Source organism: Falco naumanni, chromosome 10, assembly GCF_017639655.2.
Source record: "Falco naumanni isolate bFalNau1 chromosome 10, bFalNau1.pat, whole genome shotgun sequence".
Taxonomy (NCBI): Eukaryota; Metazoa; Chordata; class Aves; order Falconiformes; family Falconidae; genus Falco; species Falco naumanni.
Window position 1 is genome coordinate 19,649,734 of NC_054063.1, and position 27,558 is coordinate 19,677,291.

A 27,558-nucleotide genomic window follows, 5' to 3' on the forward strand; every position below is an offset into this window, starting at 1 on the left:
CTGGCGGCTGTTGGAGTTTGAATTTTGAAGGCGGCTGAGGCAGGGCTGCTGTTGTGGCGGGGAGCTCGCGCGCTCGCCGGGGAGTTGCGACCTCCGCTCTCGGGTGCGTGTGGCTGTGGGCTCCGGCGGGCTGAGGGACGGTTCCCGCTGCCGGGAGGGCGCCGGCCCCTTATCCCGGCGTGAGGGACCCCGGCTGCGAGGCGGGAAGAGGGGCTGGGGGTGCGCCTCAGGGCCGAGCCGCCATATTGGAGCCGCTGGCTGCGCGGCTCCTCTCGCTCTGTGGCTGCTCGCTTGCGTGCGGTGCGAGGTGGGGGTCTCCGCCGCGGTCCTCGTCTCCTCCGGGCGCCGGCGCCGCCTCAGCGGCAGGGAGGCGGGGGTCGAGTGCTGCCAACCCGCTACAGCTCCCCGCCCGCTACAGCTCCTCGTGGGTGAAGAGCCAGAGCGGCCCGACTCGGCTGACGGTGCTGCCGAGGCTCCCCTCGGCCGGAGGTCGCCGCTCGCCAGCCTCAGAGGCGGGGGTAATCTTGGGGGGGAGGAAGGGAGCACGCAGCTGGGCAGGGAAGCAGCTTAACCTTAGTAGTATTTTCTGCTAACATCACCTGCCTGGTTTTTGACTGTGAAGAAGTGCTTTAGCTCGTTTTGTATTATTCCCATATGGGGAGGGGAATTAAATGCACAATTCCCTCCAAAAGTTTGAGACATAAACGGTGTGTTTATTGGCTGGAGAGAAAGTGTGTGGTGGATCTGTCGTCTCTGGTTATTATCCTGCCTAATGAATCAATTCCTTATCACTCTTGTTATTAACGCAGAATTTAAAGGAGAGGCTGTTATGTCACAGGACTGCAGCGATGAGTGGGAGCTGAGCAAAGAGAATGTGCAGCCCCTTCGGCAGGGGCGTGTCATGTCTGCCTTGCAGGAGGCCCTGGCTCAGAAGGAGACCTCTGCCCACACGGCTGTTCAGCTCAAAAAACAGTGAGCAGTGTTTTGATACCTTCTTTCCCCTTATCTTCCTACCTCTTCATTATTTTTTCTGTTATATGTAGCCGTACTAATCTCATAGGCACTAACAAAAGCTTGAAAGAAGTTTAGTAATGGACATCTACGCTACTGTTGCACTCCAGGTATTTAGGGCTACTTGCTGTGGGTGCTGTATGGTATTGACCACTGCTTACTGCTTACAGGTTTGCAAAGGAGCATTTAAACAGCAAACACTAGGGAGATTCAGTTGTGCTTTTAAATGTATTCATTATGAAAAAAAAAACATATAGGTTACAAGGAGAAGAGATATTTTTTTCTTTGCTACAATAATCTATTGAAGCAGAGTGTTTCTTAGGAGATGAATACTTCCTACAATCATAATATAGGCACAAAACAGGTATCTCTGTCATCTTTGTATTGCAAGGATGCTTGAGTGCATAAAGTCAGCTTGAGCTTGGCTTGTCTTGCATACAGTATTCCACAGGTATGACTGTATGATTTCAAGGGCATCTTGTGTCCCAAACCTATTTGGTTATATTTCTGTTGTCTGATCCTCAAATTTCCATGCCCTGTGAAAGGCCAAGTTGACTTTGTGAAGAGTCTGCATAGTTATGTCCATACTGTGTTGTCAGAATTGGAAGCACTGGTACTTGTCATGCTGAACCATCTGGGTGATTTTATGTGAAATGCTACAGTCTGTGAACACCTGCCCAGTACTTACTGAACCAGTGCTTATCAGCTGGATCTGGATATTTTTTTTCTTCATGGAAAGCCATGGAATTGTTACTATACTGGGGTCGGCAAGAGGGTTTGTCCAACTTGACTCATTATGTTTGTGAGGTGTTACGGTTGAGCACAGCCTTTCAAGAAGGGACTGCCTGGGGAGCTCTGCAAGGTCAAGTTAGAGCCACTGCTAAACACAGGCTGGTGTTCTTGTCAAACTGCAAGGTGGTTTTCTTTCTTGATGGGCTGCCTAAGAGTGAAGTAGTCATGTTGTAGGGACGGAATGATGCACAGGAGTTGAATGAGACAAAATGATGACTATCAGTGTGGCCACTTAGGTGTGTCTTCACTGTGTTCTCTGGTGTAGTTCTGTAGCTGTCTGATCATCATGCTTTTCCATCATCTTGTGTGTGTTTCAACTTTCTCCTATACTTAAATAAGGGATGCGTTATGCAAAAATTAAACTTCACCATATATCTGTCTAATAATAACTCTTCATAACAGAACAAACATTCTGTCAAGGGCAACTGTATAAGCTTTGGGCTAGTAGAAATTCTTGGAAATACCCTTTTAAAAGATGCTGTTATGGTTTAACTCCAACTGGCAACTAAGTATCATGCAGCTTGCTCCACCACCCAGTGGGAGAGGGAGGAGAGTTGGGTAAAAAGGTAAAATTTGAGCATTGAGGTAAGAACACCTTAATAATTGCAATAAAATAAATGATGATGATGATAACGAAAAGGAGAGAGGAGGAGAGAGGAATTAAGGTCTAAAGGGAAGGGAAAAACAAGCGATGCATAATACAGTTCTCAGCACCCACTGACTGATGCCCAGCCAATCCCTGAACAGCAAGACCCCATTTATATACTGGGCCTGACATTCTATGGTATGGAATATCCCTTTGGCTAATTGAGGTCAGCTGCCCTGACTGTGTCCCCTCGTGATTTCTTGTGCCCGTCCCTTCTCACTGGCAGAGTCTAAGAAACTGAGAAGTCTTTGACACAGTATGAACATCACTCAGCAACAACTGAAAACATCATTGTGTTATCAAAATTGTTCTGATACTAAATCCAAAACACAGCACTCACTAGCTACTGAGAAGAAAAATAACACTATCACAGCTGAAATCAGGACAGATGTGTATCTGTTCTTGTTAAGTGACGATACATTTCCCAATGCTTTTGTTTTCAAGAAAAGTGCAAAGGCTTATTTTTTATTTATTCTTCTGGTCTCAGTAAGAGCTCAAGCCTAAATATACACTAACTTAGCCTTTTTTTGATAGACCTACAAAATGGTATAAGTGAGAGTGAAGGTCTTAGTTTACTGTATAGAAAACATCTTTACAGTTACACATGTGTATTTATTGGATGGATAATTTTTTTTTTTAGGGCGTTTGAATCGGAAATCAGATTTTACTCTGGAGATGATCCACTGGATGTCTGGGACCGGTAAGTTTTATTTTGGAAGACAGAATAGAAAGGTCAGATATTCTTGTAAAAGATTGGGAAAAAATATTCTAATTTAATAAGAAACTCATTAAAAGATAAAATCTGTAACAGTTTTTTTGAATGATATGTTGTGTTTCAATAATATTACTAATTTTTTTCTGAATTTCCTTATGTGATACTGAAACAGAGGCCTTGTGTCTTATTCAGAACTGACTTACTATGAATACATTCCATCTCTAGGTACATCAAGTGGACAGAGCAAACCTTCCCCCAAGGCGGAAAGGAGAGCAATCTCGCTGCCATATTGGAAAGGGCAGTGAAAGCACTCAATGAACAGCAGCGGTACTACAAAGATCCCCGCTATCTTAATCTCTGGCTCAAGTTTGTGAGTGTTTTGCAAATATGTCTTGTGTACTGCTTTTTTGTGGTACATGTCATGTCATTTGTGCACAGTGAAGCTGATTTTTCTGACAACAGTGTCAAATAATATGTAGTACATCTGTTGTGCTATTAGAAGTATCACTCTGCAAATGTGTTGCCTACTCTTGAATTCCACTTCTCATTTTCAATAGGATCTTCAAACATTTTTTTTAGGATCGTTCTGTTTGGACAGCTACGAACTCCAGAAGTTCTGTTTTGAAAAAGCTAGTTAGAATGTAGCTTAATCAAGTAGAGCTTGATTATATATTTAAGGAGAAAAGTGATTTCAAGATACATTTTAAGTGTTATATCTGTCCTACCCATTAGCCTAACTTTTAACTCTCTTGTATCCGCATCCTGCATTTAAGCAAAACCAAGCTGAGTGTGTTCTGGTCTTGCCCTGTCTTTCCATTGCTACAGTTTTTATTGTTCTTGTCTTCCTAAAGCAGCTTTTCTCCAGGTTTAGCTTCCTGAGCTGATTTGCCAGTTCTGAAACTGATAATATGTTACACTTTAGATAAAGCTAAAATAACTATTCTCAGGAAAACTAATATGACATAGTTCAATCATTGAATTCTCAGTTAAAAATCTAAGAAATGACTCATTTTGAATATATAGGCTAGAGTTAAGGGATTGGTAGTAATATTGACAAATATATACATGCAGTCAGAGGTTTTTCTCATTATCGTTGTTATTCTCCTATTGAATCCTTTACATTGTGTGCTGTGACATGATACAATTGTATGTCCTGGCCTTACAGCTGCTCCTGTAAGACTTGTTTTGAAATCGGTGGGATCTCACAGGAGGCATCAAAGCACAAACGTTGACTTGGAATCTTTTGTAGTCCAATGTCATTACTGAGATACTTTGGTTCTTTCAGGGAAATTGTTGTAACGAGCCTTTGGATCTGTACAGTTACCTACATAGCCAGGAAATTGGCACAACACTGGCATTACTCTACATCACATGGGCAGAAGAACTTGAGGCTAGAGGAAGTTTTAAGAAAGCAGATTTGATATTCCAGGAAGGTCTTCAGCGCAAGGCTGAGCCTTTGGACAAACTCCAGTCTCGTCACAGGTAAGCTTCCAGCTAAAAGGAAGAGCTTAAATTAGGCTTATGTATATCAGTAGATACCTGGCACAAGGACCTTCATGCTGACTTCTCCAACATTTTTCTCAGGCAGTTTCAGATCCGTGTTTCTCGGCAGACTCTACTGGGGCTTGAGGAGGCTCCTGATGAAGATGATGTGGGTCTTCTGGGGACTGAAGAACCTCAGAGAAGCTCATTGGCAGATCTAAAAGGCAGGGGGAAGAAAAAAGTGAGAGCCCCAATTAGTCGTGTAGGAGATGCACTTATAGGTACGTTCCATTGCTGAAATGACACATTAATGCGAGAGTTACATCTTCTACTTGTGGAATTTGCACTTGGGTGTGATAGTTGTGATAGCTGAAATTTAATTTGTATAAATCTTTTTGCTTATAGCCACGAATCAAACCAGCAGCTTCCAGACACTAACTTCTCAGCAACTTTCAAATAATCCGGGTTTTGCTGTGTTTGATGAAAATTCAGCTTCTGGACCTGAGGTTCCTGTACTTAAAACACAGCCATGGACAGCACCTCCAGCTCCAAGGGCCAAGGAGAATGAACTCAGCGCAGGACCTTGGAACTCTGGCAGGGTAAGTAGTCTCAAAATGGACTGGCAAAAAAAGAGGAAGGTGTATGTGAGCTGATGACCTCTTCATCATGATAATCCCAGAGACAAGGTCATATTCCTTCTCCCTTGCCTGGGTTTTGTGTCTATTTGTAACTACAGATCTTCCTAGCTTCTTCCTAAGGAGTCTGGCTGTGCGTAGCCTATTCAAGTTTAGCAAGCTGGTCTTACTAGAATGAGTTTAAAAAACTCTAAAGCTCTTAAATCAAGAAGTTGTAATTCTTGCTAACTGGAAAAATTTGGTGGAGATGGCCTGCCAAACTGTTCGGAGGGCAGAAAAGGAATACAAGAGGGAAAACACTAGCCAAAGAAAGGGAGAGAAGCCAGACATTAGTTAATTTTGTAAGAAAGAAGAGCAAGAGTTAAACCGATACCACGCAATACAACCTGAAGGAAGAATTTGTTGCCCATCTTATGAAAATAAGGCATGTACAGCATTCCACAAGTCTGTTTTTGAAGTGCTTGTGAGGAAAATAGAAAAGCGGAGATCAAAAGAATTGAAGAACTACTGTATCAATGGAATAATTATCCTGTCAATAGGATGACAGAAAGTAGATTCCAATGGTTTAAACTAATGCTGGAGACATGAAAAGGAACAGCTGTGCTACAGGTGTTTAAGCCCTTCTGGAGAAATGATCCAGGATGTTATCTGAAGGAAATCAATCCTATGAAATTAAGTTTATCTCATAACCCTCAGCGTTCCCCTGTTCTTTGTAGATTAGAGGGGAAGAATAGAAAGTAATTGGGTGATAAAAATATTTTAGACTTCTCAATATAGGAGTCAGTATAAGTGAAGCTTGGAAACAGAAACTAGGATGAGAGGAGGGAAGCAAATGGGCTGAAATTCATGGAAACTCCAGGAATGATTACTACCAGATACAAAGCAATTTGGTTAAGTGAATGGAAGAGTTCAGTAAATCACAGGTTTCATTTAGCTGAGAAGAATGATGATGAGGAATTATTAATGTAAACTTCTTTTATCAGTTGTCTTGCTTTGGGCTGGTCAACGTATTCATTTTGATCCCCAAACACTTCTATATGCTTTTAATGTCTGTCCTTAGAGTTCTGTGTTCCTCCTTTAATGAAATTTTAGATGTAATTAAAAGAAAAATAAAAATCTGCAGCTAGCAGAAGAGTTGAGGATGTTTAACTGCACTGAAATGTCACGCTAGTTCTGGCTTGTGAAGGAATAACATTTTGTGAATGCTGTGAGATATTAAGAGGTGCACAGAGGAAAGGGGCTTCTCTTTTGTTGCCGGTGGCTAAGTAAACAGTTTGAAAAATGGTTGGAAAGAGAAGTTCGTTTGTGAAATACCCCCACTGTGTAACTTTTTCTGCTTGAGAGTCTAGGGGGATTTCAGATTGGTAGATGAGTAGTGTGTTTTCAGGCTAAATTCTGTCTTCTCTTAAATAATGAACCTCAGAAGCAGTTAAGGGTTTTTTGTGATGTTGGAATGGCCTCTGAGAGGAAAATTGGAAATTCTGGAGGTTCCTACAGCAGAAGGAATACCATGATAAAATGAAACAGTCTTGGCTGAAAAATGACGACTATAGCATTTCTGGAAAACAAATGAGGAGCAACTGGAATATGCAGCTTGACCAACATTTTCTCATAATAACAGAAACTAGGTACTAATGAGGACATGCAGGAAGAGTTTGTCTTGCTTTTTTAGGTGCTAGTGTTCAGGTGGTCTGTAACAGTTTATGTATCGGAATGAAATTAATCTTGTAAATTTATCTTAGAAAAGTATATCAGGTTTAATTTTTTTAAATAGCAAGAACTATAAATGAGCCAAATATTTGTAGGGAAAAGGGAGAATCAGAGTACAGAGTAATGTAGAGTCTAAAAATTAATCTTTAAGCTGTTAACATTGACTTTTCCTTCCTCAGCATCCTCGCAGCAGTGCAAATTCTGGTATAGAGGTGCCCTTCCCGCTGCCCGATTTCACTCCATATGTGGAAGAGTCAGCTCAGCAGCAACTCATGTGAGTCTTCACTTCTGTTTGAAATGGGGATTGCATTTGAAATGACCGAAGCTGCTTTGTAAAATTCTGACTTGTTTTGCCAAGTAGTCAAGCCTCTTGATCTACAGGAATTTTAAAATCTGTCAGCCTGGAAGCTTTTTGTGCTTTAGCTTGGTGGCAGAGGCTTCCGTGGAGGATGCATAAGGACATGGGAGATATTTGCCTATTGCTGCTCATTATGTGGGAGCCTATAACATATTTATGTATGCTAATTAGTTTAATAGCTTAACCCAGTGTGTTAGCACAAAAACACAGTTACCTCTCTTAGGATGTTGCTTGTTCTGAAAGCAGCCCTGAATTGAGACAGGCTTATTGCTGTTTTCCTTTGTCTTGGGAACTCTGTGCTCAAGCTATCTGGAATTTTGTTCTGAAACAAGCTATCAAAGTTTCCATGACAACAGTGTTACTTAGGTCATGGAGGAGTGTGCTGTTTTGCCTGAAATTACCTTCCTGCTTGTATAGTGCTCACTGAAGTGCTGATAAATCCCAAGGGGTGGGGTTACTCTGTTTTGTTAGAGCACAGGCAAATGCATTGTTTTGCAAAGCTGCTTACCTTTTTCTGCCGCTAATGATGGCCAGAGAATACATAAGCTCTTCCTAGGAGAGAAGTGGCAAAGAATGTTTGATGGGCAGCTTCCATGGTTCTGAATTGCATATAATCAAAGAATGCTGAAAGGTGGCTAACAGCATGGATTATTCCTGTGGGTTTTGTGTGTTGCATGTGAACTGCAGAATAGCTCTGACTAAGGACATCCATAATTTAGTTTAAGGGTATGTTAAAAAAAAATAAAAGTTAAACTTCCGTCTAAGCTGTAAGACTATTTCTTGCTCCTGAAAGTCGGTGATGCCATAGAATTAAATCTCTTAATGTGCTGGTCTCTCATATGAAGACACTATTTACAGAAGGCAGCACACGTCTTTATACTGGGGAATTTACCTGTAAGCAACTTGAGCAGAGAATTTGTATGTAGTTTTATACTATAGAGTTGAAAGTTTAGAAGCAGATTTACTTTTTTCCTTGTTTGAGTCAGTTCCCTCATGATGCCATATCAATTCTGGAAGTGTTGGGTTGAAACTGTAAACATGCAAATCGTGACATCAGCTGTCATCTAGACATTTGGGCAGAAGAACCCTGTAGTGATCTTGGTAGTAAGGCCCCACCCCCTGCTAAAAATGCTTTTAAAAAGCTTCCAACTGTTAGGAGCACCTATTTGCCTCCTAATCTCCCAAATAGTTTTAGGGTTGTGAGTCCATTCACATACAAAACCAGATGTCTTAGAACTGTCCACTGTGTTTTCTTTTGAACTATTTATGCAGACCACAGTTCGTGCTACTTTTTTTTTTTTTAAGATCAGTTGTTCAGATCATGTTTTATTGAGGTACAGATAATTGCTGCAGTGGTCTAGATTACTAGTATCTGTAAAACTGTACACATTCTAGTTCCTCTCTCCTGAAATGAACATGTAGTGTTTTCAGAAGCCACTTTCAAGGTAAGAAATTGACTGCTATTCCTTTCACTGCACAGTGATGGTTTGGGGGTTTTATTGAGGTTTTTTTGGTGTTTGTTTTGGGTTTTGTAATGAGACATGCAATTTCTGTCACTCAGCATGCAAAGCATTCTCCATGAGCAAATTCTCCTCTTATTGCACCTTAAATCTTCCTTTTTTTTCTTAATCTAAAATGCTAATGCTTAATCTAGTCCAAGATCTTCCATTTTTAAGTCCTACTGATTATTTTTTTTGCCCCTGTGCCCTGATAAACTCTGTTTTATAGGATGATGAGGGACTTGCCACCTGTATTGGTCACGCAGAATGATGCAGCTTAAAGTAAACCTAGATCCTGCTCCCCAATGCACAGCAATTCAGAGTATCATAAGAATTTTATGTGCTCTTGATTGGGCCTTATTAACATTTTATTTTGCGTTTGGTTTTTTTGTTACATAATTCTGTGTTGGTATACTTGTCTTTTATGTGCTATCATTCCATTTTTCATGTTTGTTTTTTCTATCAACAGAACAGAATGTCTTTACACTATTCTACAACTAGATTCTGAATTTAGCGGTTTTCTCTCCTATGCTTGCTTTTCTGCATTACAGTGAAGTACATATAATCAAAGTACTAACTACATGTTTTTTCAGGACTCCCTGCAAAATTGAGCCCAGCATAAACCATGTTTTAAGTGCTCACAAACCTGAGAAAGACGAGGACCCACTACAGCGAGTGCAAAAAAATCATCAGCAGGATACTCAAGAAAAGAAAGACATGGTGATGTACTGTAAAGATAAAGTTTATGCTGGAGTTGAAGAATTCTCTTTGGAAGAGATCAGAGCTGAAATCTACAGAAAGAAAGCAAAGAAGAAAACCGAAGGTATGCTTCAAAATGGGATGGCATAAGACGGATGGAATCGTAAAATTATTCTTACTTCTTGTCAGCATACAGCTGTTTTTTATTGCAGCTGCTTTTCTTTTTCCACTGGAATAGTTATATAATTGCTCTGAAGTATAGAGAGTGTGACATGAGTGACGTGAGAGCTTTACATGTAAGCCATGAAACAGCGAAAGACTACCAGAGATTTTAGCCCCTTTAAAAATAATTTTGGCTTTAGTCACAAATTGCATGTGAAATACATATTGTGCTTTATAAGATTTTCTTCCTTAGAGGAGAATACATATTGTGCTTTATAAGCTTTTCTTCCTTAGAGGAGATGCAGGCCATAGCACAGAAGAAGGAAGAAATACAAAGGAAGATTGAAGAGCTGGAGAAGAAATTAAAGAAGAAAGATGATGACAAGCAGAAACAAGTATGTGAACAGGTATTGTCCTCATTTAACAGTTCTTTTACAAATAGTTACTCTTAAGTAAAAGTACCAAAGGAGGAGCAATTTCTATTAAGTTTCTTTGGCTGACATTTAAACTTTTTTTGAAAGTATGCTTCAGTCTACTATGTGCATATATCACCCAGTAAATGAGTGCTCAGAGAAATATTTCTTTTCTTCTCCCCTGCTTGTCCCCAAGTCATATCCTTTCACTATAGGAATGTATATCAAAGACTTTTTGTAGTGCTCCTTCACAACTATTAAGTTTGTTAACAGTCAGACAATATACTTATGCTAAGATATAAACTTCTAAACTTTTTTAAGTAAAGGTATGCCAAATGCTTAAGGGTGAATTGCTCGCCCTTAAGCTCTGTTCATGTGTGGTTTCCTTTTATATAGAGAATTTGTAGTGCAAAAGAAGACAGGAGAAGCTGGAACTAGGGAAAGAAGTGAAGGGTTGCAAAGTGGCATGGTTACTAAGCACCACATATCCGCTTGCTTGCTCTTCCTCATTGGGATAGAGGAGAGAATTGGAGGGGTATAAGTGATAACACTCATGGGTTGAGATAAGGACAGTTCAGCAGGTAAATCAAAAGCTGTGCACACAAGCAAAGCGAAACAAGAAATGCATTCACTACTTCCCATTGGCAGCCGGATGTGTAGTCACTTACAGGAAAGCAGGGCTTCATCATGGTTAGTTGGGAAGACAAATGACATAATTCTGACTGTCCCCCACCTTCCTCTAGATTTTATTGCTGAGCATGATGTCATATGGTATGGAATATCCTTTCAGGCAGTTGGGGTCGGCTGTCTGAGCTGTATCCCTTCCCAGCTTGTGTGCCCCCCCACCTACTTGCTGGGATGGCAGCATGAAGAACAGAAGACCTTGATGCTGTGTAAGCACTGCTCAGCAATAGCTAAAATGCCAGTTTATTTGGTCAAAAAACTAAAACATAGCACCATACTAGCTACTATGAGGAAAATCATCTCTATCCCAGCCAAGAACAGTACACAAAGCCATATCTGGTTTGTCTCAAAGCTTTATAGAAGGTCTGCATAGAAAAGGAAAAAAAATATCGAATACATAATAAGGCATAATACCAATCTCGAGCAGAGTATCTTTCAAGCAAGTATACTTTGGTCTGTCGTTGCTAGGTAGTGTTTAAATCCCAGTTTTCTTATTGGTTGCAAATAACAAGTAAAAGTTAACTATTTTAAAGTTTTTCCTCTTCCCAGCCTCATCGGTTGGTCTAGTAAAGAACAGTCCTTCTCTCCACTCTCCCCCTTCTCCCCCCCATTTCCAAAACAATGCCTTGTAAGTGTTTTAAATAATGAAATAGTGTTTAATGTAAGCGATGTAACTGCTTACATATGTCTCTAATAGTTGCAGAATAAAATCTATGAAAGTTATATATATACGGTTGCAAAGAGTAAAATTATGCATTTTAACTATACTAAGCAGTAAGAATGGATTGTTTTTCATGCAAGTAAATTAAGTACAAATAAAAATGTCTAAAGACAATTATTAATCAGGGCCTTAATGACTTACACAGGATTATCATAATGCTCTTGGAACCTTGTTGCATGGCTTGTGGTTCCATCACTGTAGAATCAAAATAGAGTTTCGTTTCTACAGCCAACAGAGATAACAGAAGCTTTGCCAGCTTTGGGACTGCAAGGATTTACTTTTTCCAGTGCAACTGCAGTTGGGGAGAAACAGCCTCAATTGCAAAGGTAATACTGGATTTTTTTTGCCTACAGTGAGAAAGTTTGTGGGGATGATTAGTTATGAGTAACATGGAATCACTAACAGCCCATTTCCACAGGCAGTATGGAATATACCCCTAGGTGTCAGCCTGTGACCAGGACCTGTAATCTGCCTTTATTTCTGATTGTCTGAGGGATTTTAACTTCTTACAAGTAGTATATGTCAGTTTGGCTTACCTTTTTTACAATATTATGTTTTGTGAAGGTGTCTGTAAAATACAAGAAACAAGTTTGTATCTCTTTTACAGTGAATTCCGGGTCTCTGAAGATACTCAGCTACATAAACTACCTTGTTCTGAGGGTAAGTATTTAAATATTTTACAATTAAGGAGAGGGTTAGGTTAAAGAGAAGTGTTCTTATATATGAATAGCAAGACTGCAACAAACTAAATCCAAAAGTCTAGGTGAATTAGAAGAATGAAAATTAGAACATGCTAGTAGTGCCTTTAACCATATTCAGCAAAAGACAAAGCATCTGAAGTCTGAGAATTGTCACTATTTGAAACTATTTTCAAGCAGAAGAGCTTTTTTCTTTCAATAGCTGAAGAGCTTTCCTCACTTTCATATACGCAGTCTTACTAAAATCTGTAAGAGAGTACAAAGATAGTTTAACACTAAGTCCTTTCTTCCTCGGAAGAGTTGGTAGAGGAATAAAATCAGAAATTATATATTCACTTTGTTGTTGGGAAGGGTGTGTGCTGAATAAATTTACTTTTGACCTGAATTGACTGTTGTGACTGTTGACAGAAGTTATCCAGTCTCTTGATGTATGCCCAGATACACGAAAGGGAAACGTGTTTTTAAATTCTGAGGATGAACAGGAGGGACAGGGAGATGAGGCCAGCCTTGGGAAAAAAGGTACAAATTCTGAAGTATATTCTAAAAAGAGCAAGCTAGCTAACATAATATGGTAGTCAAACTGTGGTATATTAACACTACAAAACCAAGCCTCTTTTAATAGGTTTCTTTAAAATGCTCGTGCTCTAATTTCCTGCTCTAGGACTGGTATTTTTTTAGACTGTATTAAAAATTTTGAATAGCATTGGATATGCTGTTGTGGAAAAACTGCTATAATGCAGTCTCTTGTTTTTTTATTTACAGATGTTGGTTTCCCTGTCCCACCAGATCCTGCTACATTTTTCTCCATATTTGATGAATCCTCTACTTCATCAAGTCGGAATATAAGGTAGGATTATTAAGACCTAGATTTCAAGGGTAGGGAGAACTGAAGTATCAAATTGCTTTCTGTAGCAGTTGAAGTGCAGTACTGTTTCTAGTATTTCCGGTATGGATGTGGGTTTCTTTGTTTTGTTTGTATTTTTTTGTTTTAGTTCATTACTCTACTTGAGAAGTCCATGATGAGGAAATACTCTCCTGTTGTTCCCCCTCAATCTAGAACTATTGAAGCTGCTATATAAACTTCTGTCATTCTGAAGAGCTAGTTCTTCTGTAGTAGAAAGTGGTAGAATGAAATCATCAGTAAACTCTTGAGAAGAATCTCTATTGAAGATCAGAAACAGCTGTAATAAACATTTAATGAAATGTAACTTTATTTTAGTTCTGCAGATCATACACAGAAGAGTGCTCAGCGCCCTCTTGCTGTTCGTAAACCTTCAGATTCTCTTACTGCAAAGGAAAGTGCATCACCAGAAGCCTGTGTAAGGAAACAATTTTTACCCCACAGCAGATTTCCTGTTAAGGAGAAACCAAAATAGAATGTCAGTTGTTGAACTGAATGAGACTGGCTGGACTGACATGTGTGATAAGCAGGGATTATAAACTTGTCTGGCATGGCAGTACTTGAATTGGGTGATTTTAAGATTACACTGGAAATCTCATGCTTTTATTAGACTTTAAGATGGCTAATATGGAGATTATAGTAAGGAGACTTCTGAATTTTAAACAACTGATTAGTGGCCAGGATTACTCTAAAAGGTTTGTGTGATGAAGAGCTGCACTCTTGAATGCTGCTTCCTGTTCCATACACTTTCTTGCCATGTGCCCAAACAAGCATCTCTGCTTCTGTTCCTCACCCAAAGTACCATATGTTTGACTCCCTTAAACCTTTGTATCTTGTTTCCTAAGCTATATGTCTTTATGTGGCAGTTTTGCAGACATTTGTAAAGCTTTCAATAGAGATGGTAGTTGCTATTCTCACCAAAGGACTTAATTACTGTATGATGTGATAGACCTTTAGACTGGTTGAGTGAGAGGATTTCTTTCTGAGCCGAGAAGGATTTTAAGTACAGCTACAATGAAATACTTAGCAGGGTCAAGCATGGTGAGCATTATGCTGATTTTGGTTCTAGAGTCATTTTTATAAACGCCTTAACGTGCTTTAACTGAACTGAAACAGACTTCTGCAGTGGTAGATATTGAGTAGCTGTTAACACTTGGTGGCAGCTCTGCAGCACTCTGGAGGGTAACAAAGCTACCCCTTCTAGCTGGGAAAAAATACACAGTTACAGTTAGGGTTCAGTTACTCAAATTGAGTAGCAATATAGGTAGAGGACATGAAGACTGAGCATCAGTTTCATTTTGGAAAGTGGTGGGGTGGGAGAAAGAAATGTTCAGCTTTTAAATAAATTAAAAGAAAATTCAACATAAAATCTACAGGCTTTTTACTGTCTCAACCTGTTTTTTTCAGGATGAGCTGAATGGAATTGAACCGTTGACTGAAGATGCAATTGTGACAGGCTCCTACAAGAACAAAACTCTTTGTGCCAACCCAGAAGACACGTGTGACTTTGTTAGGGCTGCCCACCTGGCCTCAACACCCTTTCATGGGGTGCTAGCTCAGAGAGTCCCAACTTCTGCTTTTTCACAGGGTGTCCTGAAGGAAGGCTGTCCAGAATCTAAGAGTGTGCCTCTGAATCAGGAAGCGCTGGTTTGTCAGGGAGAGTACAATGCAGTTCTTGATGTAAACAAACTGAGGTAATTAACAGCAAAGCATCTTAAGCCCCTTTTCCTGTGTGTCTTTCATAGGCTGTGGTTACACTGTCCTGTTGCTGAAGAAAAAATTTTCTGAAGAAAGCAGAAAATACTGAAAACAGCCATTTCTCTAGCTTGTGGTCCGTTTTGCCTTCAGCAGATTTAAGGGGCAATAGCAAGCCCACTTGGCTTTTTAGTATCACTGCTGCAGGACTTAACTCCATGCTTTTTCTACCAAACAATTTGCAAATAAATTAATAAACACATTCTGTCTTTGTAACCAGAGGTTAACAGTAGAATCATTAGTTCCTTTTATACTGTTACACTTCTGTAGTTATTTTAGTACACAAAATGCATCTGGTGATTATAGCTTAGGTTCCTTCAGATGAGAAAAGCTGGAGGAAAAAAAACTGGCATACCACCTCCTGTTTCTTATCATTGTAGAGAAAAAACCCATCTGTTGTATGGTGTTTTCTTACTTCAGAACTGAGTGTGATTTGCTAGCTGTTAGTATGTAAACATGTATATCATGCTGAAGGTGTTTGTTTACTTGGCAAGTTCCCTGGGAAGCTGTACTGATTATAATTGGGAAGGAAGAGCAAGAGTTATTTCCCTTGCTTTAAAAACACTGTAGGTCTGAATTTTGGTAGCAAAGGGAGTAATAAACATTCAGCATGTCTTCTGTTGTAGCAGTCATATTTAGTGGCAGGGAAGATAGAATCTTAGTCTACAAGTTAATTTTGAGTATAAACAATCATCGAAGCTAAAATGAAGCTCTGACATATCTATTGGTTTTCCACTAAGGATGGGAAAGGGATTCTTTAACATGAAGTCTGGGAGTGCACAGTATCTTTTCATAGTCACTAGGCTGGTATTATCTAGGCACCATATCTTCTGAAAGTCTGAATGGCTGATGACTTTATTTACAGCCCGATCATGGAAGCAAGCCTGGAAGATACTCGTTCGTCAGGTGGTTCTGTCTCCTCAGGATCTTCTCGGTCCTCTGTTACACAAATATCTACTATTAAATACCTGCATATCCCTGAGAAACTGGAACTTGCTCAGAGCTTGCCTGCTGAAATGGCTAGTGATTGTGGAGGTACCAATGAAAACATTACTGGTTAGTACTAAACTGAGTTTCACTCTCAGCAAATAACTTGCAACTGTCACTAAACTATGGTGTTTTTTCTTTACTACCTCTATTCTCTACTTTATGTGTATTTCCCATTACTTTGACTTGTGACTAAAGTTATGTCTCACTTGTCAGAAGTAGTAGTGAGGTATATAGTATTGCATGCTTGTCAGCATCCAAAAAATGTAAATATTAATGTGACAGAGAAGCTATCTAATGTATTAAAGCAGGGACTGTGTAGGAGTAATGAGGTCAAATTAAAAAAAATTTGTACTGGATAGTAGTAAGAACCTCTAAGATGCCTTTGTTTTCTCTTAATTTTTTTCCTCTCTGCAATCGCACTGTGTGTTTAAGTGCTGCGTTGAAAAAAGTGAATGTGAATTTAAAATCTAGTGAAAGCTGCATAATTTTGGTTTTAAATTTGCACTTTTAACTTTGCTGTAAACTATAGTGCTGTTTTGCAGCTGTGTTTTTCCTATTGAAGGAAAACAACACTGGTACTTAAATGTAGTTAATTTCTTCTCTTTTTTTTTTTTTCTTTTCTTCTAGCTAAAAATACCTTTGTTTCTCTCTGTTATCAACTTTTATATTGCAGTTAGAACAGGTATGGTCACAAAAAGCCTTCAAAATATGGCCTGTAGAATTAGGTTTGTGTTAAATGACAGTTTTCAAGGTGTTTAACCTGCCTTTAACTCCTTTGATTTCTATTTATGGTATTTTAGAACTGTGTATCTGCTCTAGAGAAGAATATGTTATTGTGTGTCTGCAGACTATTTTATAACGAGGCATGCTCGAGACCTGGAATGAAAATAAAATTAACAGTGTGTTGTTACTAAAATAGCTGAAATATTTTTGATAGATATTACACTCATCATACGCACTAATCTTTAGGGCAAGATGAAGAATCTTCGCAGATTTTTTTCAGAAAAAGGCATTTGTTCAGATGCTTTAATGGTCCTTTCTTAAACTTTTGATCATTCCTGTTGCTTTTTTCTTGCTTTCTGTACATCTTCCTTGAACTGTTCTCAAGCTGGATGTAGTAATTCTACTGAGGACTCCTTTATGTTGCGAAGAGCAGAAAAGTTACATCAGATGTCTGTCAGTTTATTCCTGTAAGGCATGCCAGTAAATATCATGTTTGCGATGGTAAAATATTGGAACACCTATTTAGCCTTCAACCTACAATGCTTCCTGGATCTACTTTTCACAGAATTACTTTCTGAGCGATATCTTACTGCAATGCTTTTCATAAATATAAATTGTTTCATAAATATAACAGTAAGTAATAATACTCTTGTTTCTTACTCTTGTACTGTGGAAGCTTAAAATGTTGTCACTCATTACTAGCCATAGTCTTTGGGAGAGGAAGTCAACTGAAGCTGTCTAGCTCTGCTGTGTTTTACTCTGAGATAAACACTTTTCAGGCTACCTTGGTTTTGTACAGATGAACTTGTCTATTGAATGACCTTCTCTCTGTCCTGTTATGCAGGAAAACAAACCCAGAACTACATGTAATTATTTTGTGTGTCTTTGAGGAGGTAAAAGCCATTAAATTCTTAATATTACAGTTAGCAGCAGAGTTGGAGTCCAACTTTGTTTTCCTTTTCTTACATTAACCCCCTGCTGTATTCCAAGGAGTGAATTCCGATAAAACCTTTCATTTAAAAAATCACAAGCTAATCACTTACTCTAGACATAGATGTAAAAATGGAGTGTTACTTTGCAAAATGAATTTGAGTTCTGCTGTGGCTGAGCAGATGTACCTAATCTAGAGCTTTGGTCTCTTGTAAAAGAGACGTTTTACATGATGCTACAGTATAATCATCGAGACCTTATGATGACATTAGTCTGTGAGGTAGTTTCAAAGATGAATGTCTTTTTCGCTTCACGGAACAAAAAACTATTGGAAATAGATTAATGGGCTTGCTGAAAGGTGATGTGGTAAATTCGTATGCAGATAGAAAGCTTCCAATATCCAGCTTGCTTTTTCTTGACAGATATAATCAAGTCACAGAGACTCAACACCTAGTTTCAGCTCATCTGTTTCTATTACTTGTCTTCCCAGGTGATGATGTAACTCAGTGGAGTGCTGAACAACGTAAAAAGCTTTTAGATCCTATGCCAGAAACATTGACTGCTTCTCCAGATTTTCATTTGGAGACTGGCACTCTGCCTGTCATGGAGTTGGAGAAAGAAGTTGAGCTAGGTAGGTATGCCAGACGCTCCACAGTGCAAGGGACCTATTGATGTTCTAATTGGTTTGAAATAAGCTTCATACTCACCCTCACTAGTTTTATGAGGTATAGAGGGAGAAAACTTGAACAGCCTGGGTGTGTATATTTGCTGTGACAGCTCATGAATGTATACTTTTGTAACAGGAAGTGAGACTTATTGTATCAAATGGGAATACTGGACCAATGAAGAAAACAAGATGTTTTTTGCCATTCCAGCTAACTTCACCCAGTTGGATGCAAAAGGATTTGCAATAAAGGTAACGCATGTGATGGTTATTATACAAATGTGAAATGTTAAAATCTCCTCAGCCAGTATAAAGTAAAATGTTGTAAGTTTGGTCTTAATTTCTGAATTCTGTGCATGAAGTCAACTACTTCAAGTTCTCTTTCTAGTTGTCGATATAAATTAAAAGTTTTTTCCTTGGTAAAATGGGGAGGAAAAAAAGAGGGTGAAAAGAATATGAAGATGAGCAATTTTCGCTTCATTCCAAAAATAAATGTTCTTCCTATGTACCTTCTTGTAGGTGTATTCTCAGCCTGTGCCTTGGGATTTTTATATCACACTTCAGTTACAGCAGCGTTTGAATACTGACTTTGACCAGAGCTTCAGTGAGAATTGCAGCTGTTACTTGTATCAAGATGGCTGTGCTGTTTTGCACAGGGGTATAAATCGCTTCACAATTGGGGTCAGTACAGATAAAGTATAACTGTAGAAGATGTGAAATCTTGCATAGGTACCATTAGTGAGTTTTTCTTGTCATTATGCTCATTGCTGAACATAGCTTCACGTGTTTAATCCTGCAATCTAGATTCTCTGGGTTTTGTCTATATACAAATCAGGATCGTCTGTTACAGCCTCAGTTAGAGCTGGTTTCGCATTCATAGATCATGTGCTTTTCAGAGACAAACTCAAACCAAGTTCTTATATATTCCTTGTTCATGAGTGTTGAACAACCTGAGCCAGGAATCACCTGTTATTCCACAAGGTTTGCATCTAAAACTCTTGTTTAACCTGATATCTTTTAATGAGTTCCAGTCTTCCAGTCTGCTATAGCAAGGTTATATAGCATTTAGTGTCTTGCTGAAGGATTTAAATTTTATATAGTCTTGTAAGTGTGTTTTGAATTGTTGCATGTAAATAGACTACAAATTAAATGGTGATTTCAGTCTTCAGTTCAATTTCCTCCTCCTGATCTTTTGTCCACTACTGAATAATAGTGTCTCTGAATGGCTTATGGTTCTTTGTAATTCTGGCTGGGCTGATCACAGGCAAAATTAGATTTTATGAATTTAGGCTAGGACTGTTATCTCTACGCATGAGTAAGGAAAAAAAGGTGAGCTATAAATATTTCACTTAATCAAAGGTAGAATGGCATATAGATACATGTTTATTCCCTGTTTTTAGGATGTTATTCGTGCCTGTAAGCCCATTACAGAGGAAGTTATCCTACTGGTTGTTTATAATCTTCTGGGTGTGGTAGAGAAGCTCCACAAAGCAGAGATTGTCCATGGAGATCTGAATCCAGAGACGTTCTTTCTGGGAGACAGGTTTGTCTCTTTGTGTGAATATGCGAGGATGTATAATACTCTTTCAGCTACAGCTCTTGTGCTTTTGTAATTTCTCCTCTTTAGCTGGGGTACTGATATTGCAGTCCAGTGGCTTTGGTTTTTTTGTAGGCTACAGCAAAAATATTTTACTCTTCTGAAAAACAGTGAAAACACTTTGTTTAGGAATAAACCTTTCTTTAGTTTATTTCCATAGAAATAGTATGCAGTGATGTTGTAAAACTTAGACTAAACAAAATGGTTTTGCTATTGCCTGTGTTCTCAACTTTTTACTTTACCAACATACTGAACAGATAACTGAATACTGGTAAATAATTTGCCTTCTGGTTTTATGTATCTGAGAAACAGGAAATTAGAAGGCAAAGGGCAGGTGGGACTGGAATATCCGTACACACTCTTAAGCAGATTCCTTAGCTTCCACTACAGTCCAGCTTGTAACTTGATGCGCAGATCTAGTTTTCTTCTTTAAGCTCTTTCCTGTATTATATTAACAAAGTCACAAGTCCCTTGGAATGTGATCTGTGAACTAAGTGTGGGAAGACAGTAACTTTGGAATGTCTGATGATTAAGATGTTATTCCATTAGAAGAAATTCACTAAGGCTGTTCTTGACTGATAGGTTAAAAATAGCTATTAACTTGAAATTTGTTTTGAACCTACAGTCATCTAACATGCACAGGCCCAATATATTTTGTTTATAATATTTTTATTTTATTTATGACTTCTATAAATAAATGATATAAATTTTATGTACATGTACTACTGAAGTTCTAATATTTTCTTCACACACCCCAATGGATTGTCTTGCACATTTCTTAGGGTGCCTGCATCCTATTTTGGATATCACTGCTCTAACAGTGGCCTGATGGACTTGGGTATCTCCTGCTGGACTTCTGTGTGGCAAATACAAACCAAACTGCCAAAAAGTTAGGACAGTGGTATTTGTTTTTCTTAGACAGCAAAAACTATCCTAGGACAAGTGCATAGCATAAATTACAAAATATGCTCATAGCATACAAGTATGTAAGAATAGCAGTGAGAAGTGTGATCTGTTTATGTTGTTGGCTTGGCAGTACGCTGTCATCTATACAGATACTCCTCACTGCCCTTTCTGTTTGTCCTCCCTGGTGTGTAGATTAAGAAAGGTTTATTAAAGTATTGTGAAGCTTAATTCTTCCTTCTATAAAGTATTCTCAGATTTTGAAGGAGAGGGAGAATTGCTAAACATTATGTTATTCTCCTGTTCACTAGCTGTGTTTCAGATAACTGACAACATCGAAACAGTATCATCCTTAACCTTCAGTGTTTCCCATTGTGTACTCTGGAGATGGCAGTATCCTCTCTAAGCTTCAGGCTGCCAGCCGATTCCCCATCCAGGGGTAGTCTTTTCAGCAGTAGTTCTTAAGCTAACCATCAGAGGGGAGCATTGACATAGCTAAGACTCACCTTTGCTACACTGTTAAGTTTCATAAAAAAACCCTCAAAAACCAAAACTCAAGTTTGTTGCTTCATTTATTTCCTTTGCTCAGAATCTGTGATCCATTTGCTAATGATGAGATGGCAAGAGCTCTGAAGATAGTGGATTTCTCTCACAGTCTAGATTTGAGATTACAGTCTCGAGTAAGTTTGCCCAGCAGCTTTCCTATATTTCAGACCCATCATGGACAACAGCTTCTGACAAAAAGTTCTTTTCCTTATCAGGTGAGTCCCTGTTTAGCAGGACATCTTAGTTACTGTGTTTCCTTTACAAAATCTCTATTTTCTTAAATTATATTTTACAAACACTGAGAAAGCTTTTATCAATAAATATTGAATAAAGAAAATTTTCAATCTGATTAACTCTTTGGCATGAAGTGAAGGGTCTGGAAGTGCTGTTGAATGTGACTATTGTATTTATTTAAGAACCTACAATAAGACCAGATTTTACTTTTTGAAGTTTTCTTGCTTAGCAGGTCTCTGGAAGATTCTGATGCAAAGACCAATTCAGACTTAAATCTGTGAAAGCACCAAAGGAGAAATCTGTAGTGGGTTGCAGAAACTGAGGTTGAATTTTATGATGTTTGTTGTGATTGCAGATAGACTTGGTTGGCATTGCAGATATAGTCCATTTGATGCTGTTTGGGGATCATGTCCAGGTCTATCAAGAGGATTCCATCTGGAAAATCAGACAAAATGTGTCGAGGTAAGTCCTTTTGCAGAGGAGGCTGCTGTGAAAGCAGACTTCTAACCCTTCGCTTTCTTTACAGTAGTACCATCTTCAAAGCGTAAACACAGAACTTTGTGCTGTTGTGCCAAAAGCATTAGTTCTGTGATGATTTAAATTTTGAAGCTACTAGACTTGTTTATTGTGTAGTAGCCTTAGTGCTGTGTAGGAGACAATTTTAAGCTGAATATGAGCCTGACAGTCCAGTTATGATGATTTTGCTTTTTCTATCCTTTCAGACCAGACTACTTTAGTCTCTCTTTTCACTTGATAGACCAAGCTTGGAGAAGTTTCGAAGTGGGTGTTGAGGGAAAAAATTACATGAACATCTTGTTTTAGAAATTGAGATTTATTTTGGTTTTCTGCTTTTTTTTTTATTTATTCTAGGCTATATTGAAAGGCTTCTAAGACACTGTTCTTAAACACACTTAGTACAGACTAAGTTCTGTCTGTTACAGTTGCAAAAACAGTATACAGACACAAGAAGGAAAATAATTTAAAATTATAATGTAAGATGCATGTGCAAGTAGCTGCTTCTTGGAAGCTGCTGTGTGTCTTCAGGTATTAATACTGCTCTCCTTTAGCCACGTGTTTTGGCTATAAGACTACTCTGCCTTCATATACCCTTTGTTTGTTCTTAGATTAAACGCTTGTTTGTTTTGTTAGTCACATCCTGCAGAATTTTCTGCCTTAGCGTTTCATAAGGATGTCCCAGAACTCTCAACTCATGACAGAAAATACTTGACAGATATCTGCATTCGGGACCATAGTATATTAGCCACACTTGCTGTGTGGATATACTTCTGTAATCTTGCTTTAAGAAAACCTACTACCAGCTGGGAGTTGTCCAGTTCCCTAGCAACCTGCATTACTTATACCCCCTAGTTTGTTGTTTTCAACCTTTGGAGTGAAAAAAAAACCAACCCCAAAATGAAAAATCCTCATCTTCTTAAACTGTGTACAGGGGAAGAAATGCTTTTTTTCTTTACTGGGTGTATATCCATTTTTCTACTACTGATATGAGTAGTTTCAAGGCTAGAGCAGGCTTTTGCTGAGCCCTTGCTATGCATACCGTACTGTACCCTGTAGCTTTTGATTTTTCTTCAGAGGATCAACTTACAGGACTAGGTTGTGAAGAACAAAATCGCCAAGGGTGATTCTTCTCTGAAGAAATGAATATCAATGATGCATAGGTTGGCAGTAAATATGTATCTTATACTGCCTTTGTTTCAGAAATACTTTAAAAGGGGGGGGGGGGGGGGGGGCAAAAAAGGCAATGAAATCATTGATGGAGACTAGCTTTTGCTCTCCACTGACAGATATTCTAACATTACATATCTTTGAGCTATGTAAATCTGACCTGCTCTGAATAATAGGACTCCTGTATATTAATTTCTATCAGAACATGATCTGTTTTTAACAATATTCTGTGGGGATAGAGGGACAGATTTCTGATAGTGTTTCCTTTTTTTAATTTAAATTTTTTTACTTGATTTTTTTAATTCCACAAGAGATTAAATTGAGCTATTGCAGATGAAGCCATAGAAAGCCTGAGTTGAGAAGGTAGGAACAGGGTGTTGCAGACTTGATCAGGATGTGGGTGTGGGAAAAATAGCTATAACTGGCTGAATAACTGGAGCAGGAGAAGCTGAGTAACAGGTGTAGTAGGTCTGGTATTGGAAGGATAGGGCTGGCTGTTAGGGGGAGTTTGGAGGGGAGGGGTCAATTGGAAAAGAATTTCAGTTAAAGCTGGAGACAGTGAATCAAAAGACGTAGATCTCTGGGTAGAGGCAGAACTTGGAGGAAGACTTGGGTAGAAGGGGAGTGAGACCTGTGAAGGACTAGAGGAGACAAAGGAGGAAGAAGGTAGAGCCTGGGCATGAGTTCTATGTGGTTGGAATGAAGCTGTAATGGCTCATCACTCACTGGGGTATATCGTAACTGCTTCAAAGTTTAGAGTACAAATAAGGAATTTCTATTTTCCATCTTGTCTTCTACTTTGCTTCTGAAAGTGTGATAGATTTATTATTCATCTCCTGTACTTATTTTTCAATATCAAGAATTCCAAGAAATGTTTGTATAGGTGCTTTAGTTACATGTTACAATGAAGTCATAGATCAACAGCATAAATGAGGCATTTCATTATGTGGGAATAAGGAATCTGCACTGAATCTTTTTTCCATTCATGTGTAGCTCTTTTAGTGTGTTTTAGCTCTTACTAATTGACAACACTTCCTCAGTCAATTTGAAGCTTTCAATAAATTCTCAAGCAGTCTCTGACAAGCAAGGTTACTGCTGCAGGGAATCTTCATCCACCAGAAGGGGCTGCACAGTGAAGCACTTCCCTGAGAAAGTCAGCTGATGGATATTAATCTTGCACTTTATCCTTTGCATGGCAGTGATGCTTGCAACACCCATGAAGATGCAGACCACTTTTTTTTTTCCTGTTGCTTTTAGTAATTCTACTTTTTTTTGGTAAAGGTCATGTTACTTCTGTCCTTTCTGCTAAGTGACTTGGAAATTGGATTTTTTTTCTTTCTTTGGGGGTTCGTTTGGCTGCTTTGGTTGTTTGGGTGTTTTGGGGGTTTTTTGAGGGTTGTATTGACAGGATGATTTTCGTCAAAGAATGTTCTGAGAATTTAGGCAGTGACAAATAGAAAGATGGCTTCTTCCTAGAAGGCTGACGAGTGTTATATGTAACAACCATGATCTCCTTATCTTAGGAATGCTTTTTAAAAAGGACTTAAATATTTTAAAACATTAAACAAATGTAAAGATAGTAGAGTGACTGGTAGAGCCACTAATTTTACTACCAGTTCAAAAAATACCAAAGCATTGGGGAACTGCAAGGCAAAGCACAAAATTGTTCTTCTAAGGCCAATGGCATTCAATAAATCAGAACCCACTTAAAAGGTGACAGAATGAATGCAAAACACTTAAACGTAGTGGTAAAGACTTCTGAAAAGGTAGAATGTGAATTCTGACCAAGTTTCTTTTTTAATTTTGGGCATTACTATAAGGCTGACATGTTTTTCAGGGGAGGGGTTTTTAGCATGTTACCATTATTAAAAAATGGATGTGGAAAATTTTCAGTTTCAGGAGCATTTTTAGTTTTCCTGTTTTCACTATCCTATTTTAGGAAACTTCAGCTGTGCTGGCTTATGTGAGGTTGTATATAGAAGCTGTATTTGAATTTTTAGGGCTATTTTTGTCACTTGTAACTCCCTAGATGTCCTTACTAACATTGAACCTTCTCTGCTATGCCTCTTGCTTGTCTCGGACCGTGAAGAAAATGGCCTCAAGTCTTGCATGTTTGTTTTCTTGGTTAGGTTTTGTGTGACTTAATTATTTTAGAAAATGTAAGAGTTGCTAGTGTAATAGCACAGGCCAGATTCCTTCTGAGACTATGGTTGCTGCTGTTTTGTGAGTCACTTACAAAGCAGAGGCAGATAATTTGTTCAAAAGCCAATGTAACTCCTAGCTTGAGGGAGAGGATTGCTTCAGTATTCAGAAGCAGTGCGGTCTATGGACTTCAGTGCAGGACTGAAGAACAAAGGGTTAGCTCTTATATCAATTTTCTGAGGGTTTAATGAGTCATTTAACCTTTTTATTCATGTTGTGTGGGTATATCTGGGAGAGAGGGGATTTATTACTATTAATTGTCTTTGAAATGTTATCTCTATGAGAGCTCTGGCAGATGGATGCAGGGGAAAAAAGAAAGTTAAACTGGCTGTAAACAATCCTCCCCCGCCCTTTATTTCTCTTGCCATTTTCCTTTAATATTGACCTGTGAACTTAACTTGCAAATAGGGGAATAAGATTTACCTCTATCCCTTTTTCATGAAAGGAGTCTTCCAACTTTGTTGGTTCAAATAATGCTTTTGATAACTGCTTTAAATTGAAAGTGCTGGGACTCACTGTGAATGGCAATAGTGGTCAGGCACGCTAGGAAAGGTAACTGTAAAAATAGTGTATTTGATATACCTGTGGAACAGCCTGTCTTGTTACTATCCAGAAACCTACTAAGAAAGAGAAACAGGCCCACACATATAATACATTCCTAGTTTTCCTTTACATTTACTCATGTGAGTGAAACTGTTATTTCAGACTTGGTTCTTCCAGGGGGTTTAGTGCTGAATATGAATGGAAATCTTGTCAGACATGTTGTGTGTGCATACTGTTTCACTGAAAACTGCTCTGTTTGTTTTAGGACTGTTGACAGTGATTTCTGGAGTAAACTTTTTGAGCGAATTCTGAATGCAGATGGTAAGGCCACAGTGCCTCTGCTGAGGGAGTTAAAAGAGGAAATAAGTGACATGTTTGACAGCTGCTTCCAAGAACGACTTTGTGAATCCTTAGCTGCACTGGGAGAAACTTTCCTCTTGGAGAACTTCCTGTGATTTCATAGAGGGCAGGTATATTTTGTATTATAGAGAGGAATATGTTGTTAACTTATTTTTTTTTTTCAAATGTAAGCCTGAACAGTGATTGTAGCGGTTTCTGCGATACTTCACATGGAACTTGCTGAAGAATGGTGATACTGCATCAGAGCATAAATAACTTCCTAAACTAGCTATGAGAACTAGACTGTGTCCGAGCAGTTTGCCGTAGGAAACTGTTGTCATAACTGGCCGCTCCCTTTGTTGTGTAGTTCCTTAAAAATGTGTTTAATACCTAGTTCACATTGCAGTCTCTGAAGTCTTTGTCCTACATTTAGTTGGTCTTTTAATTAGTGTTTCATCAATAAAGTTTTATTTTGATAGCAACTCTGTCATATTAAACATTACTGTCAGATGGTTTCAAAAGGCTTGATTTAGAATCGCTGCTGGAGTGCTTTTGCCTGACTGGGAATTGTTTGGGGCTGCTGGATACAAAAGCCCCTCATTTGGTGGCAGTTTTCATAACCACACAGGACTTCCTAGCCACTCGAACACAACTTGAATGATTCTACTTGAAATACGTTCTCATGGATGATTGTCATAAGAAAAAATAAAATAGATGAAGTCACGAGTGAAAAAGATGCATGCGTAAATTTTTGCTTCTCAGTACAAGTGTTTTATTTACTTTTGTAAGGGCTAGAGTTAGTGACTGGATTGAGCATCTCCCAGAAATCTTGCTGAACTCCAAATTTGCCATATGTGCTGAAGTGTTGGCAGATTTTTCTGGGAGGTTTTGTGAATAGGTATTTGTTAATTTTTTATGTGATGTGTTTTTGAAACTAATGCAAAGGCTTCATTTTATTTACCATAATGGAATTTATAGGATCCAAACCCAAGATGCTACATACCTTAAGTGTCAAGGAACTTCTCAGACTTGGGAATTACTTCCTCGCAGCTTCTCCCAGATATGAAAGTGAGAGAAGACTGCATCACTTGTAATTTCTTGTCCCTATAAAACCAAATTGGCTGTGTGTTTTCATTTGGTTGAGTTCTCTGGCCATGGATCTGCTTGATTATCCTGTTTATCAGTGTATTCTCTAAATTATTATCTGGAACTTAATTCTATGTTTTCTAAATTGCTAGGAGCCACCGTCTTTCCTGTTCTTTCTGCATGTGTCCATCACTAATCCTTTTGCAGACTTTTGCTTTGACCTGTGTTCTTTTTGCT

At 38.7% G+C, this 27,558-nt stretch overlaps 1 protein-coding gene across 5 annotated transcripts; it reads left to right on the plus strand.

Moving 5' to 3' along the window:
- On the plus strand, positions 1 to 26,717 carry BUB1B (BUB1 mitotic checkpoint serine/threonine kinase B). Of its 5 annotated transcripts, none has more exons than XM_040608542.1 (24): positions 1 to 103; positions 810 to 972; positions 3,090 to 3,149; positions 3,390 to 3,534; positions 4,450 to 4,646; positions 4,749 to 4,927; positions 5,052 to 5,245; positions 7,171 to 7,265; positions 9,442 to 9,671; positions 10,004 to 10,116; positions 11,756 to 11,853; positions 12,135 to 12,187; positions 12,634 to 12,744; positions 12,988 to 13,072; positions 13,445 to 13,544; positions 14,534 to 14,820; positions 15,747 to 15,937; positions 18,015 to 18,155; positions 18,328 to 18,440; positions 18,708 to 18,869; positions 19,589 to 19,731; positions 21,278 to 21,449; positions 21,824 to 21,930; positions 26,162 to 26,717. In XM_040608542.1, the coding sequence occupies exons 2-24, from the start codon at positions 830 to 832 to the stop codon at positions 26,349 to 26,351; spliced, it is 3,309 nt and encodes a 1,102-aa protein (XP_040464476.1). In that variant the 5' UTR covers positions 1 to 103; positions 810 to 829; the 3' UTR covers positions 26,352 to 26,717. The 5 variants fall into 5 exon arrangements, with proteins under 5 accessions (XP_040464476.1, XP_040464475.1, XP_040464478.1 ...); XM_040608541.1 differs by having other exon boundaries at positions 42 to 518; XM_040608544.1 differs by having other exon boundaries at positions 42 to 518; positions 12,664 to 12,744.
- Positions 26,718 to 27,558: the final 841 nt, after the last annotated feature.